The sequence below is a fragment of the Saccopteryx bilineata genome, chromosome 10 (genome assembly GCF_036850765.1).
Source record: "Saccopteryx bilineata isolate mSacBil1 chromosome 10, mSacBil1_pri_phased_curated, whole genome shotgun sequence".
NCBI classification, from domain to species: domain Eukaryota; kingdom Metazoa; phylum Chordata; class Mammalia; order Chiroptera; family Emballonuridae; genus Saccopteryx; species Saccopteryx bilineata.
Genome location: NC_089499.1, coordinates 38,370,613 through 38,384,981, shown reverse-complemented (window position 1 = coordinate 38,384,981; position 14,369 = coordinate 38,370,613). Strand labels below are relative to the sequence as shown.

The window sequence follows — 14,369 nt, the reverse complement described above, 5'->3', positions numbered from 1 at the left end:
CTACAGCTCCTGACTGGTCCTAATGGCACCATTCCCTCCAGGATCCCTTCTGGCTTTGGGGAGTCAGGGCTTCCCTGGGTGCATCCCCACCCTCACTGGTTCCCTTAACCCCGTTCATAATATCTCTGTAAAGAGTCTCTTCATTGCCCTGGCCGGTTGGCTCAGCGGTAGAGCGTCAGCCTAGCGTGCGGAGGACCCGGGTTCGATTCCCGGCCAGGGCACACAGGAGAAGCACCCATTTGCTTCTCCACCCCTCCGCCGCACCTTCCTCTCTGTCTCTCTCTTCCCCTTCCGCAGCCAAGGCTCCATTGGAGCAAAAATGGCCCGGGCGCTGGGGATGGCTCTGTGGCCTCTGCCTCAGGCGCTAGAGTGGCTCTGGTCGCAACATGGCGACGCCCAGGATGGGCAGAGCACCGCCCCCTGGTGGGCAGAGCATCGCCCCATGGTGGGCGTGCCGGGTGGATCCTGGTCGGGCGCATGCAGGAGTCTGTCTGACTGTCTCTCCCTGTTTCCAGCTTCAGAAAAATGCAAAAAAAAAAGAGTCTCTTCATTAAACTCCCCTCGGTTAACCCTGTGACAGTGCCATCTGTTTTCTGCTCCCACCTCAGCTGACACAGACACAGAGCTAAGAAATGAAACAAAGGACCTGAGTCCTGAGATAGCACTATGTCCCCAGATATTATCATAACTTAAGTCCCAGACTGCCCAGCAATAACAAGTGCCAGTAACCACCCTACTCTTTGCTTTTCCTCCCACTTGAGTTCAACAGCTATCTCTTCAACCAAAGATACGGCTAATAAAACAGGCACAGCCTTTGATGGAGAGGGCTGGATGTCTACCTTCATAACACAGAGAGAAGAATACTATCAGTCTTCATTTTTCTTTCATTCCTACCGCTATCCCTATCTGACAAGGTTCTACTCATCCTCCATGGAGTTTCACCCTGTGTCTCTGCTCATATCTCTCTCTCTCTCTCTCTCTCTCTCACACACACACACACACACACACACACACACACACACTCGTGTAACTGCAAGGCCACAGCTATCAGACTATCAGACTCCATCACATAACGTCCTGTTACAGCTTGTAGTTTGCATAGCTCTGTCTCCCCCACCAGTCTGTTAATAGGTAAGCTGCTTGAAGGAAAGGCTGTGTCTTCCTTACCTTTATGTTTTCAGTTTCAAGTACGTTTCTCATGCAGATGCTCAGTAACTGTATTCTATAGGTGTATTCAGGAAATGGATGGCTTCTAAGCAAAGCTGTCAGTTCTGTCTCTCTGCTCCCACTCTGCCTTTAGCCCTTGTAGATTTGGGGCTCTCAAGTCTGGGGGTGGCTCAGCTCTCACTTGGACACCTAAGATGGGACTGTATTATCCCTCAAGGTAGCTTTTTCCATCTTGGATCAGCTTGGCTGAAAAGAAGTTCATAACCAAACCAATATCCATCTCCCATGCAGAATAAAGTTGGGCTGCTTGGTAAGGCCACCCTTCAAGTGGTCACACACAGGGGCATTCCTTCCCCCATCTCCCTCCCCCACTTTAAGTTGCCCAAGCCTGCACCATCACTTTCAACCACATCACCCTCTTTACTCCCTTTACAGCAGCTTCTTGAAATCATATTCTCCCCCCCCCCTTTTTTTTATGAATGCACTCCCTCCACACTAGGATGCTCCCTAGTGCTGGAACATTTCTTGTTTTGTTTGCAATGCCAGGCACATAGTAGGAGCTTAACAAATATTTGTTAAATGTTAAATAAATGAGATACTACATCTCCTCCCCCCTCCCATTAAGTACTCTCTGGTCTTCTCCAGACCCCTTTTCTATTACTAACTCTAGGATCTTTCAGTTATTAATTGTTGCATAACAGACCAACCCAAAACTTAATAGTTTTAAACAAAGACAACATTTGCTGTGTTCATGAATCTTCCATTGAGATGGGGCTCAGTGAGGAAAGCCTGTCTCCTCCTGCTTATAGTCAGGAGGGGCGGCCGAAGGACAGGGGCTGCAACCAACTGAAGACTCGCTCACTCAGATGCTGGCCCTTGGTGCGAGCTGTGGGCTGTGATTTGAGGTGGCCTTCTACACATGGTCTCTTCATGTCACTTGGGCTTCCTCTCAATATGGTGGCTGGGTCGCAAAGGCAAGCATCCCAGCAGAGAGCGAGCCAAGCAGAAGTTGGAGCAGCCTCTATGACCTCACCTCCGAAGTAAAGCAGGATCCCTTCTGCCACATTCTGTTCAGCAGAATGAGGTAGACCGTCAGCCCATGTTTAAGGGCAGAGGAATTAGACTTCATGTTCTGACAAGAAGAATATCAAAAAATTTGCAGACGCGTTTTAAACCACCACGTGGCACATGAGTTCAGGTTTTTCAAGTGTTCAGTTGATCTTTTCTTTCTTTTTATTCATTAATACAACACACAGTTATTGATGCCACCATGTGCCACATGCTGGGGATACCAGGACAATTAAGACAGAGCCCACCCTGCAGCAGCTCTCAGAGCTGTGTGGCACTGAATGAAATCAACACACAACTCCAGACCAGTGGGGAATGTGCTCCCATGGCAGAAGGCAGAAGGCAGAGGCGGCTGTGCTGGGGGCCTGTGGGGGAGCTCATCGAGCCTGGGGCTCAGCGGAAGGCTTTCAGGAGGAGAACACTGTGGTGAATTCTAAAGAAAGTTCTAGGGTTAGCCAAAAAAAAGTCAGTGAAAAACTCAGCACAGGAAAGACAAAGAGGTGCAGACCCAGAGGCCGTTGGCAGCGGTGAAATCAGAACACAGAAAGGAGATGCCGGGATAGGTGGACCTGTATGGTGTGTGCACCTGAGCCGGCAGGGGCAGGGAGGAGAGGAGAACCCGGACTGTGAAGGGTCTTGCCTCAGTCCTGCAGGTGCTGGAAGAGATTCCCACGTGTAGTGACTGGGTAGACCCAAATGCCAACGTGTAGTCTGACACCCAGTGTACAGTCTGACCAGTGCTCGGCACAGCCCCGGGGCATCAGTCCAAAACGCAGTGGATTTTCTGATGATCCTGAGACCCTCTTCCTTGCTCCAAAGTTTCCAGCCTGTGCTCCACCACTTAGACCATCTGGATGCATTGTCAAAGGGGCCAAGAGCATCCCTAGACGGGCTCCCTTCCCATCAGGCCCCGGTGAGCTCCTCTCCTATCTCTGCCTCTCTCCAGTTCACTACCCAGCTCCAGCCTCAGCATCAATGAGAAAGCCAGGGGCAAAGGTCCTACCTCGATGTGCTGGGAAAACAGCGAGGGGTAAAGATCCCACCTCGACATGCTGGGAAAACAGCGAGAGGAAAACAACAGAACAATTAGCTGCAGGCCCCAGCTGCCTCTCACAGATAAGGCCTCCCCTCTGCGACCGCTGTCGATGGAGCTGCCTGCAATGACCCCCGGCCCTCCTGTTCAGCCCCTGCCATTCGCACAGCTTCCAAGGGACTGGCCACTGTCCAGTGGAACTAGGATGCTGAGGGGTCTCTCTTCCCCCTCCTCCCACATGTCCTTCCACACTCAAAGCTGATGCCAAACCCCAGTGTCCTCTTCTGATGTCATGACATCTGTCTCTGGCCGGATAGGTGGAAGCAGCCAGAGCTCATGAAGCAGCCAGGGCCCAGGCAGGGCAGGGTCCACAGCGCTGAAGCCAGGGGGGTCCCAAAAGGTGGACACCTGCAGTTGGCCCTTCCTCTGGAAAGTGGACCTGCGGAGGGAGCCCCAGGAGACCCCCAGCAGCCCTGCTCCCTGCACACGTCCGCCACTAGGCGCCAGGCACAGATGCCAAACTGCAACCATCTAAGCAACACAGCTCATCAAAGACAAGAGCCAGATGGACATGCGGCAGAAATAAAACCAATTATGACTACAGCGGGGGTCTGACTGGTGGGGAAACATGGCAAAGGCCACATGCATACAGGAAAAGGCAACCAAGAAGGAAAAATTTTTTCTTCCAGCTGCAGGCTCAGGTGGGGGATGGTTTGAAGATCCTTCAAGAGCTTGGGGGATTCTGGGGAGCCTGGGAGACCCTGGGGGACCCTGGGGAGGCTCTGATGGTGCCTGAGGAGTCTGGGAGAGTTTGAGGGAGCCTGGGGGGCCTGGGAAAGCTTGGGGGAACCTGAGGACCTGGGGGGCCTGGGGAGGCTCTGATGGTGCCTGAGGAGCCTGGGAGAGTTTGAGGGAGTCTGGGGGGCCTGGGGAGCCTGGGGAGGCTCTGATGGTGCCTGAAGAGCCTGGGAGAGTTTGAGGGAGTCTGGGGGGCCTGGGAAAGCTTGGGGGAGCCTGAGGACCTGGGGGACCTGGGGGGCCTGGGGGAGTTTGAGGGAGTCTTGGGAGCCTGAGAGAGTCTGGGGGGGTCTGGGGAGTCCTGGGGGGCCTGATGGATCTTAAGGGGCCTGAGAGAGCCTGGGGGAGCCTGGGAAAGCTTAGGGGGTTCTGGGGGAACCTAGGGATCCTGGGTGGTCTGGGGGGCCTAGGAGAGCCTGGGGTTCCTGGGGGGCCTGGGGGATCCTGGGGGGCCTAGGAAAACCTGGGGGGCCTGGGGGGCCTAGGAGAACCTGGGGGAGAACCTGGGGGGCCTAGGAGAACCTGGGGGTCTGGGGGGCCTAGGAGAACCTGGGGGGCCTGGGGGACCTAGGAGAACCTGGGGGGCCTGGGGGGGCCTAGGAGAACCTGGGGGAGAACCTGGGGGGCCTGGGGGGCCTAGGAGAACCTGGGGGAGAACCTGGGGGGCCTGGGGGGCCTAGGAGAACCTGGGGGAGAACCTGGGGGGCCTGGGGGGCCTAGGAGAACCTGGGGGAGAACCTCGGGGGCCTGGGAGGCCTAGGAGAACCTGGGGGGCCTGGGGGCCTAGGAGAACCTGGGCGGCCTGGGGGAGAACCTTGGGGAGAACCTGGGGGGCCTGGGGGGCCTAGGAGAACCTGGGCGGCCTGGGGGAGAACCTTGGGGAGAACCTGGGGGGCCTAGGAGAACCTGGGGACCTGGGGGAGAACCTTGGGGAGAACCTGGGGTTCCTGGGGGAGAACCTGGGGGGCCTGGGGGGTCTAGGAGAACCTGGGGGGCCTAGGAGAACCTGGGGGGCCTGGGGGGCCTAGGAGAACCTGGGGGCCTGGGGGAGAACCTTGGGGAGAACCTGGGGTTCCTGGGGGAGAACCTGGGGGGCCTAGGAGAACCTGGGGGGCCTGGGGGGCCTAGGAGAACCTGGGGGGCCTGGGGGGCCTAGGAGAACCTGGGGGCCTAGGAGAACCTGGGGGGCCTGGGGGGCCTAGGAGAACCTGGGGACCTGGGGGAGAACCTTGGGGAGAACCTGGGGTTCCTGGGGGAGAACCTGGGGGGCCTAGGGGCCTGGCTATAGGGACCCCAGAGAGCAGACCAGAGCAGGAGTGTCAGGTACCTTTGACAGCATCTGGCAAACAGCTGGTGCTTAATAGGTGCTCCTGATTTACTTCACAAATAAGCAGTGTTAAATAGAAAAGTGCTGAACTGGCAGGCAGAGACCTGGGGCACTGTCCAACTTGTCAAAACCTCAGTTTGAACCTAGCTCTTGTATCAATAACTTAAATGCTTAAAGTCTCAGCTTCCTCACCTGCAAAATGAGGGAATGAATGCTTGGATATTAAAGGTAAAGGGATCGAAAGATATAAAGGAACCATCATATGGTAAATACTCAGCGGGCAGATGAGAGCTTAGCCAGGCTATAGGATTTATAGAGTTCCTTCCCTTCCCTAAAACTGTCTCCAATTCTCTTCCCAACATGTCAGGGCCAAGGGCAGGAGGAGCCTGTCCCTGGTCTGTGCCCTGGAGCTCAAGCAATCCCAGAAGCAGTCTCAGAGACCTCAGAAGCCACTGCCAGGCTACAGCTGTGGGGCCTCCGCTCCCTCACTTGTCCCTGCCCCTACTGGCCACCTGCCTCTGCCCATTTCTCTGCTCATTATCACCTCCACCCGGGGCATGGAGAGGCAGGGCAAGGCGGTTAAATTCAAATCAGTCATTTTATCACACGCTGCCAGGAAGCTGGAGAGGAGAGAGGAGGAACTCAGAGCCCCAGGTGCGATCTGCAGGCAGAAATGAGTCCTGGTAATTCTCAGGAAATTTCCTGTACGTTTGTCTCCACGTTGGCGCAGTTCTGCTACAGAGAACTCCGGGGCAACCTTCCGTGAGGAGACAGAGCACCTCCTGACGCAGCTGCGAACGGTGTTGTCTGGGATTGCTCCTGACCTGGTGTTGTCTGGGATTGCTCCTGACCTGGAGGCCCGTCCCTACTAGTGACAGCAGGAAGCAGGGCCACCTTCTGCATCACCTTTCTGCCCCTTTCGCAAACGGATTGCTGAAGCCCCCGTTGTCAGCAGGGTCATTATAGTGAAGTGAGGATGCCACCCCCATCTTCAGCTCCGGGGCATCTTCCCCCAGAGCTGAGTACCATTGTGTGTTTGCTGGGAGGTGAGTGAGCTGGTGAATAAGATACATTTTTCTCACTCATATAGTTGGAAGCAAACTTAAAAGCCGGTTGCACTGTGCAGGGTCTGTAAGACCATTTTACATGGGACCAGCGGGCACCCTGGCTGCCTGTGCCACCTACCCAGTCCTGGGTCTGCTGCTGCCCAGCAGGCGAACCCTAAGGCAGGGTCTCTTCAAGGAGGGCACCAGATTAAGTCTCTTCGTGCCATCCAACCTCACCATCACTTATCTCTGATGCCTCAAAACTGGGGCCTGAGCTGCCCTGCCAAGCCCCCACAAGGCTATGGGGACCATGTCCCCCCAATTAGCCAGGAGATGACCTTGTCCCAGATTTTGTTTTATCAATTACTGTGAAGCCCCCACTCTTCCTACCCTGCGGGTGCCCCCACACAAGCCCCTGCTGCCCTCTCCACCAAAATGAGCCCTCCTCCAGTCTGATTGGACAATAAGAAGACAGTCACAGAGAGGGAGAAAGGGAGAGAACTAACTGTGCACCTGCTTACCTCCTGTGTCTTCAGTCAGATAGAAAACAAAATTATCCATTAGCTAAGAAAAACCAACACACCGCACAGGCCTCCCAAGAAAACGTGTTCCCATCTCTCTAACCCCCGGAGTGACCAACAAAAGCCAGCGAAGTGGCTCAGACATCAGGTATCAGGGGTCTCTGGGAGACTTGGCCACTCAATGCCCCCTCTCTAAGCACAGCCAAACACTGACCACAGGGACTCGACTATCACTACAACTGAAATGGAATCCCCGGGAAGAGCTGCGGGATTTATCCGCAATATTTTGCTGTTAAATATGAAATCTCTCCCAGGGCATTACTGTATTATAATAGCAATTTCCTCGGAAGGGCAAGCATCAACGCTCTGTGTCTCCACCACCTTTGGAGACGTGGAGATCTGATAGAAATATTCGGGTTGCTTGAAAAGCGACTGCAGAAGAGGGGGACATAAAGTAAGCTCCTCCAAGGAAGCCTACTCCTAGGGACAGGTGCAAGGATGTGCTCTAGACAGTCAAGTGGGGACAGGAAGGGTGCCGTGTACACCCTCCACTGCCTCCGGAATGCACAGGGCCCTCAGGCACATCACCGTTGGGGACACTTGTCTGGGATCATTTCTTCCTTGGGAGAGCTGGCCAGAGCAAAGATGCTCCCGGTCCTTCTACTGCGTTCCTTATTGGAAGGCACGCTGCGGTGCAGGGCCCCCGCCCTGTGTCTGCATGTGCAGAGGGTGACAGTAAGCACAGGAGGTGGGAGGAAGGGGCAGGAGGAGAGCAGGACACTGATGCCTGAGCTCAGGTGTTGTATTATATGAACATTCCTCTCATCTCTTCTTCCGAGACCATGGAAATGTAGGCGCTCCCAGTAAACAATGGAGGACCAGAGGCCAGCGGCTGAGCTAGCATCAGAACCGGTACCTCCTGTGGACTCAGGCTGGTCTGAACCGCTCTTTGTGCAGAGCTGGCAAAAGTGGCACAGTGGGGTGGAGTAGTCAAGAATACGGACTCCAGAACCTGACTGCCTAGGCTCATTCAAATGCAGGCTACTTACTAGCTATGTGACCTCATCAAACCACTTAACTCCTCTATCTCAGTCGTCTCATCTGAAAACTAGGAGAAGAGAGTTGATAATAACAACACCTACCCTATAGGATTGTAAGGACGAAGTGAATTAATTTATATAAAATACCTAGACCAGCGGCTAGTGTTGTGTTGACTATTATCAGTTCCCTCCCCAAAAAAAATGGTGCCAGGCTGCCTGCACCTGAATCATTGGGGCCCTTCATTGAAAAGGCAGGTAATCAGGCAAGTCTGACTCAGTAAATGCAAAGCTGGCCAAGCAAGACCTGCCCCGGGTTTCTGACTGCAGCCTAGTTTGGAATAATTCCCTTGGGCAATGTTTTCAAGGAAGCATCTACATCAAAATCTTCTGGGAAGCCCAAATCCACATTTTCAGGGTCCGTTCAGATCTGCTGAACCTTGGGGTTAGAGCTCAAGTCTGTAGCAAATTGCCTAAGTGACATACAGGCTTCCTGATGCCTGAGCACCACTGCCTGAGGTGGTGTTCCCCCCTTCTGCCTTTCAAAATGGCCCCTCCACTTTGCCCGTGCTAAAAATAAAAATAAAAATACTATGCTCCTGGCCCTGGCCAGTTAGCTCAGCGGTAGAGCGTCAGCCTGGCGTGTGGGGGACCCGGGTTCGATTCCCGGCCAGGGCACATAGGAGAAGCACCCATTTGCTTCTCCACCCCACCTCCTTCCTCTCTGTCTCTCTCTTCCCCTCCCGCAGCCGAGGCTCCATTGGAGCAAAGATGGCCGGGGCGCTGGGGATGGCTCCTTGGCCTCTGCCCCAGGCACTAGAGTGGCTCTGGTTGCGGCAGAGCGACGCCCCCCGGAGGGGCAGAGCATCGCCCCCTGGTGGGCAGAGCTTCGCCCCTGGTGGGCAGAGCGTCGCCCCTGGTGGGCGTGCCGGGTGGATCCCGGTCGGGCGCATGCAGGAGTCTGTCTGACTGTCTCTCCCCGTTTCCAGCTTCAGAAAAATACAAAAAAAAAAAAATACTATGCTCCTGACCCTAGTGTTACTAAGAACTCATAGGGATTAGCTGTTGATTTTTTTTTATTTCATCATGTGAACGTATATTGGACTTCAATCGCATCTTTAAAAAGAACTAGTACAGGCATATCCTCATAATGTATATTACTTGTCCAACTACTAAGGTTGGAATACGTGAGCATCATGACCCTCTGTGCACAGACAGTGTGGCCAGGCGCGCTGGTGATTCTCTCAAGTGATGGAATTGGGAGACGGAGCCAGAGGCGGAATGCTTTGGCTTCATGATCCAGCAATCTGTCTCCACATCAGCTGCTTCCAGTCCATCCTCACGGCCAGATCCCAGTCCTGCTCCTGCAACTCCTTCCACTGCCCCGAGTTCATGAAATTCAGTCAACCAACTACAGGCTCAGTAGTTTCCAGTAAATGGGCGGGGCCACACACTAGCTCCAGAGGAAGGGGTTATGGTGTTGTCATGCATTCCCTGGGACCCTTCCTCTTTGGTACAGTTCGTTATTTCTGGATGGATGGAATGGGAAAAGGTGCCATACCATGCCTCTGCCTCATCAGCTTTTCCCAAAGCACATGTTGGTCATTAGGACCCACCCTGGTGAGGGACAAAGGAAGGGGTGCTAAGATCTCAATCTGGGTCTGCACAGGTCGACAGAAAGCAGGAGGGGCTGGGGCAGGATTCTGTGTGGCCCAGCAGGTCCTCCCTCTGCTCCTGGGCATCGCCAGCTCCTGGCAGCTCTGATCTGCCAACCCAGAAGGCTCAGGCTGGGGCTGGGTCCAGACCTCTCCAGTGGTTTACATTGCCAAGACCTTTCTCAAGCAATTGCCCAGGGCAGTGTGGCCATAGCTCACCAGCATGCCACTGGCTGGAGGGGGCCCTGAGTAATAGCGACCTTTTCACGATACACAGAAAATAAAATCAAATAATGGATAGGATTTTCTCAAATTCACTTTTCTCTCCCAGGCATTTTTTTTTAAACTTTGGCGCCTGCTACTGCTTGTAGGTTCAGGCACGCTCATGGACACCCAAAATAGACACACAGTCAGCAAACAAATATTAACAGAAAAATGCAGAAACAACCAATGACTGGCTGGCCTGGTGGCCTGTTATAGACACATCAGCTGAGGTTGAGGGCTTCTCACCATGATGTAATGGAGACTGAACTATGTACAATGGAATTCAGTGCCCCTGCATTTCAAGGTGGGGCATGCCACAAAAAAAGACAGTAACTCAGGCATGTATTCATAGGTCGTCAATTCCTACCGAGAACCCACTATTTCCCAAGCCCTAAGAAACTTACCACCAAATCAAACACGTGTGCACATTCAAGGGTGCCAAGACCAGGACTTCATTCTAGACCACACCAAGGAGCAGATCTCCTGGGAGTATTCTGATCAGCCAGTGTCCAAACACTGAGGCCACCTGCAGGTCTATGATCATTCATGGACACAGAGGGTAGGGCTGGGAGAATGCTATTAGCATTAGTAATCAATGATTCCAGATTGCTGCCTCCCAGAAGGGCCAACGTGCTTGGTCCGGCGAAGCTCCCTCTGAGAAAGGAGTGTCTGCTGCAGAAGCCCCTCAAGCACCTTGAGAGAAGCCCAGGTCCCCCAACCCTATCCTGAAGGACATCTCAGACAATGTAGGCGGTTGCCTTCCCTCCCTAGATATCAGCAGCCCATTCTCAACAGGCACTTAGTGTGAAAAGACAAGGGCTTGAAGAGACAGTTATTTGTCCGGAGGTTGAGGAGGGAGGCCTGGCTCTGTGGCCAGGGGATGTCAGCATCCCTGCCTCCACAGTCTGCCCTGCTCTCTTCTGAAAACAGACTTAACAATCCTCCAGAGAGCCTTTTTCCTGCAGTGCCATCTCTCTCCCAACACCGCAGAGCCACACCATCAGCTGGAAATGGGAAAGGGGCTGAAAGAGGTGACTCTCTTTCCGTGGGAGTTTCCCACACGCTGGTCAACTAGCCCTGGCCTTCCCTCCTTGCACCTAGGTGGGGGCAGGGTGGTCTCATAGGGCCCTGCCTGCTTCTGCCACCTCTTTGCATCTGGTCCCATGGCTGTTGCTGTCCCTTTGTCCCTGCCCTGGCCTGGGCTGAGGACCTGGATGGTCTTCAAGCTGCTTGCTCTGGGTGACAAGGCCCCACTGAAATTCCACCAGAGACCCCCAGGAGAAAGAAGACAGACATATAATTGGCTGAACCAGCAAGGAGAGGGCCCCCCTGGCCACAGCAGAGTTTAGAAGGGATCAGCTGTCGGTGTAAGCAGCTCATTGATCCACTTTTCTGATAATTATTCCTCACTCATCACAAATGGAATGACGCTGGCCCCAGCCCAGCCGGGCAGGCGGGAAGGCGGCCCTGTGTGAGGCCCGTAGAAAATGAACCTGCCTGTGTTCATCTGAGGAGAGGAAGGAGTGAATGGTGTGTACTATCCCTGTGCACTGGGCAGGGACCACGGGGCTGCTTTAATATTCTGCTGAATGTGGTGTTTCTTTTAACCCTTACTGGAGAGGTTTTCAGCCCAGAGAGGCTCCTCCTTGCCAGGCTGCTAGCAAAGTTTGTGGGCTGCTCCAAGAGAAGGACCGCAGCCCCACAGCAAGGGCTGCTCCAGACGGTCTGGGTGACAGGGCCTGTGTCCGGGGCTAGGCAGGCACAATGGCACACTCTCACACGCAGCTCCAGCCTGCAGAGCACACAGAAAGCTCTGACTACCCAAGAAGAGGGAGCTAAAGAGGAACCCACACACTGCCAGACACCTGATGTGTTCCCACAAATTTGCTCCCCAAACAATATCGTTCGCAGGCACGTGCCCTCTCTCATCGATGGAGACTCAATGCCAGGACCAAGCTCCCAAAGTGGGCACCTATCTGCTGTCAGAGGCCCAGTCCCTGATCCTCTGAGAGGCGAGGAGAGAGGCAGGCTGGACGCGACCTCCGCGCTATAAAGTTCCGACTGGCTTCGCCCGTTACAAACGCTCGCTGCCCCAGGCTGTCCTGACCCATTTGGAAGTGTACACTGTCTTGCTTGTCCCATTTCCACTGCTACGGCACTGGCCCCCAATAAGTCAAATCCAAGCGTCTCTGCTCCACATGTTCCACACCGCTCCAGTCCCTTCCCGGCCCCAAAGCGACCCCCTCCGCACAGACCCGCAGCTCGGAAGGGCAGTGTGGAAAGCTACCTTCGAAAAGAAAAGCAAGTGCGAGCTTTCTAGGCATTAATCGCCGCACCCCCCGCGCCACCACCACTAGGAAAGTGATGGCTATGGTGGACTACAATAAAAGGCTGAGGGATCGTAGCCCCGCCGTGGGTCCCCGAATACTGGCCTGCGCTTCGATGAGGGCAGCGCTTTCTGGAGGGGTCAGAATCACCGAACCACGGTAGGCTTTTTTATTTTATTTATTTTATTTTATTTTTTGTCGGGGGACGAGGGGCGCAGGGTCTACTGGGCAACCAGTAGCAGTTCGGCTGGGAAACCCTGCCGCCCAGCCGAACTGTCTTCCCAACTTGCAAGGCGGCGCAAGCGCCAGGAGCTGCGCCCCTTCGATGCGGGTGCCGCGTCCCCGCGCAGTTCCACTCCGCGGCCGCCACCGGGAAGTACGGCTGTTCGCGGGGTTCCGGCGGCGCCTCGCGCCTAAGAGTTGCTTCCACCCCGGCAACTCAGCTCCGCGCTGAGACCGCGCTGCGCTCCCAGGAAGGGGCTGCTAAGGGGTCGCGGCGGCCGCTCTGCTTCGAGGAAGGGGAGGAGGAAGGGGCGGGGGCTGGGAGCGGGGCAGGGATTTCCCACGAGGATTCGCAGGCGCGGCTCAGCGCGACGCTCCGGCTGCACCCCGCGAGGTGCCGGCGGAGCGGAGCGGAGCGCGCTTTCCTCCAGAACTCGGGGCACAGCCCAGGCTGAAGTGGCAGGGAGAGTGTCGCTGCCCGCCGGTTCCTGGCCGCCGAGTCCCCTCTCCGGGGTGGAAGGAACGTTGGGCGAGTTTCGGCAGGATCGACCACCCACCCCGGTTCCCAGGCTCAAGAGGCGACAAGGGTGTCCTCCTCGCCCAGACTGACCCGAGAAAGATGAAGCCCGGCAGGCTCTCGGACCACCAGGCTGTCCCCGAGGGTACGGCCGGTGAACTCAGCCTCTCTCCTTCGGCGGACACTTTCGGGGTAGCGGGGCAGCGCTAGCCGGCCGAGCCCAGAGTCCTGGAGCCGGCGGACGCCGAACTGAGGATGCCGAGAGGTACCCGCGGCCGCCTAAGCGCATCCCTGCCGGGAGAGGAACGGAACGGACACACGCCCGCACTCCAGGGGCCGGGTGGTCCAAGTAGCCTCTTCTTCCCAACGCCCAGCTCTGCCCGGAGCTAGGGAGTCCGCAATGCAGCGGACTCCGCGATCTCCTAGCCAGGCTGCGGGAGACCGTGGCTGCCAGGGAGCGCCAGGCGCGGGAGCCAAGGAGCTCCAAAACCCAGCCGGGGAAGCGCCGTGGGTGCCGCCCCAGCCCCATGCTCCGCCGCCACCAAGGCTCGGAACAGCCTTGCCCTCTGGTAGCGGGATGCGAGCGACCCGAAGCTGCCAGAGAAGCCCCGGAACACAGCCGCCAACAGTCAACTTGCTCCGCGGAGGGTACGTTACCTTCCATCGCGGCCACTGCGGATGCCAGGAAGAGCAGCAGCAGGCAATCCAGGGCCATCGCCAGCCGGCGGCCCCCAGGCCGAGCCCGAGCCCAGGCGGCCGCGCGGGGAGGGCGCCGCGTCCCGGGGCGCCGCTGCGCTCCCCGCGGGTGGCTTCTCCGTATCCTTTCGCGCTCTCGCTGGGACCTGACTCCCCGGAGCGCGGCGTGGGCGTGGGCGGGAGTGTGCGCGCGTGGGGCGGTGGGGGCGCGCGTGGGTGTGGGTGTGCATGTGTATGTGTGTGTTTATGGGAGAGGTGGGTGTGTGCGTGCGTGTGTGAAAGAGAGGGCGAGGGAGTGCGAGCTGAGGAGAGCGCGAGAGTGCGTATGCGTCCTGCTGTCACATGCGAGCTACAGCGGAGCCTACGTGAGGACGGAGCGGGCCAGACTGACAACGGAGGGAGCGGGATCCCCCACCATCAGCTGTCTCCCCACCCCTAACACCTCCTGTCCAATCAAGGAATCAAACCTGCAAAAATCTCCCGTCCAATCAGGCGCGAGCACCTCCTTACACAGGCATTGTTAGTTTAAGAAAAACTTTTGCTCGCAAGGCTGTGAGATTGGGAAAGGAAGGCGCTAGGAGGGGTCCGGGCTCCCCCTCGTGGTACGCTCGGAGAACCGCATCGGCCGGTCCAAGCTCCTCAAGCCCTCGACGGGTCAGGCGACGGAGCAGGCTTAGCCTTTATGGCTCGC

At 56.2% G+C, this 14,369-nt stretch overlaps 1 protein-coding gene across 1 annotated transcript in view; it reads right to left on the bottom strand.

The window, feature by feature from the left end:
- Positions 1-13,940, bottom strand: part of EPHB1 (EPH receptor B1) — a 452,216-nt gene extending 438,276 nt beyond the window's left edge. The window contains exon 1 of the mRNA XM_066245242.1: positions 13,640-13,940. Coding sequence (XP_066101339.1) covers positions 13,640-13,697 — 58 coding nt within the window. The 5' untranslated portion in view covers positions 13,698-13,940. The remainder of the gene's footprint in view (positions 1-13,639) is intronic.
- Positions 13,941-14,369: the final 429 nt, after the last annotated feature.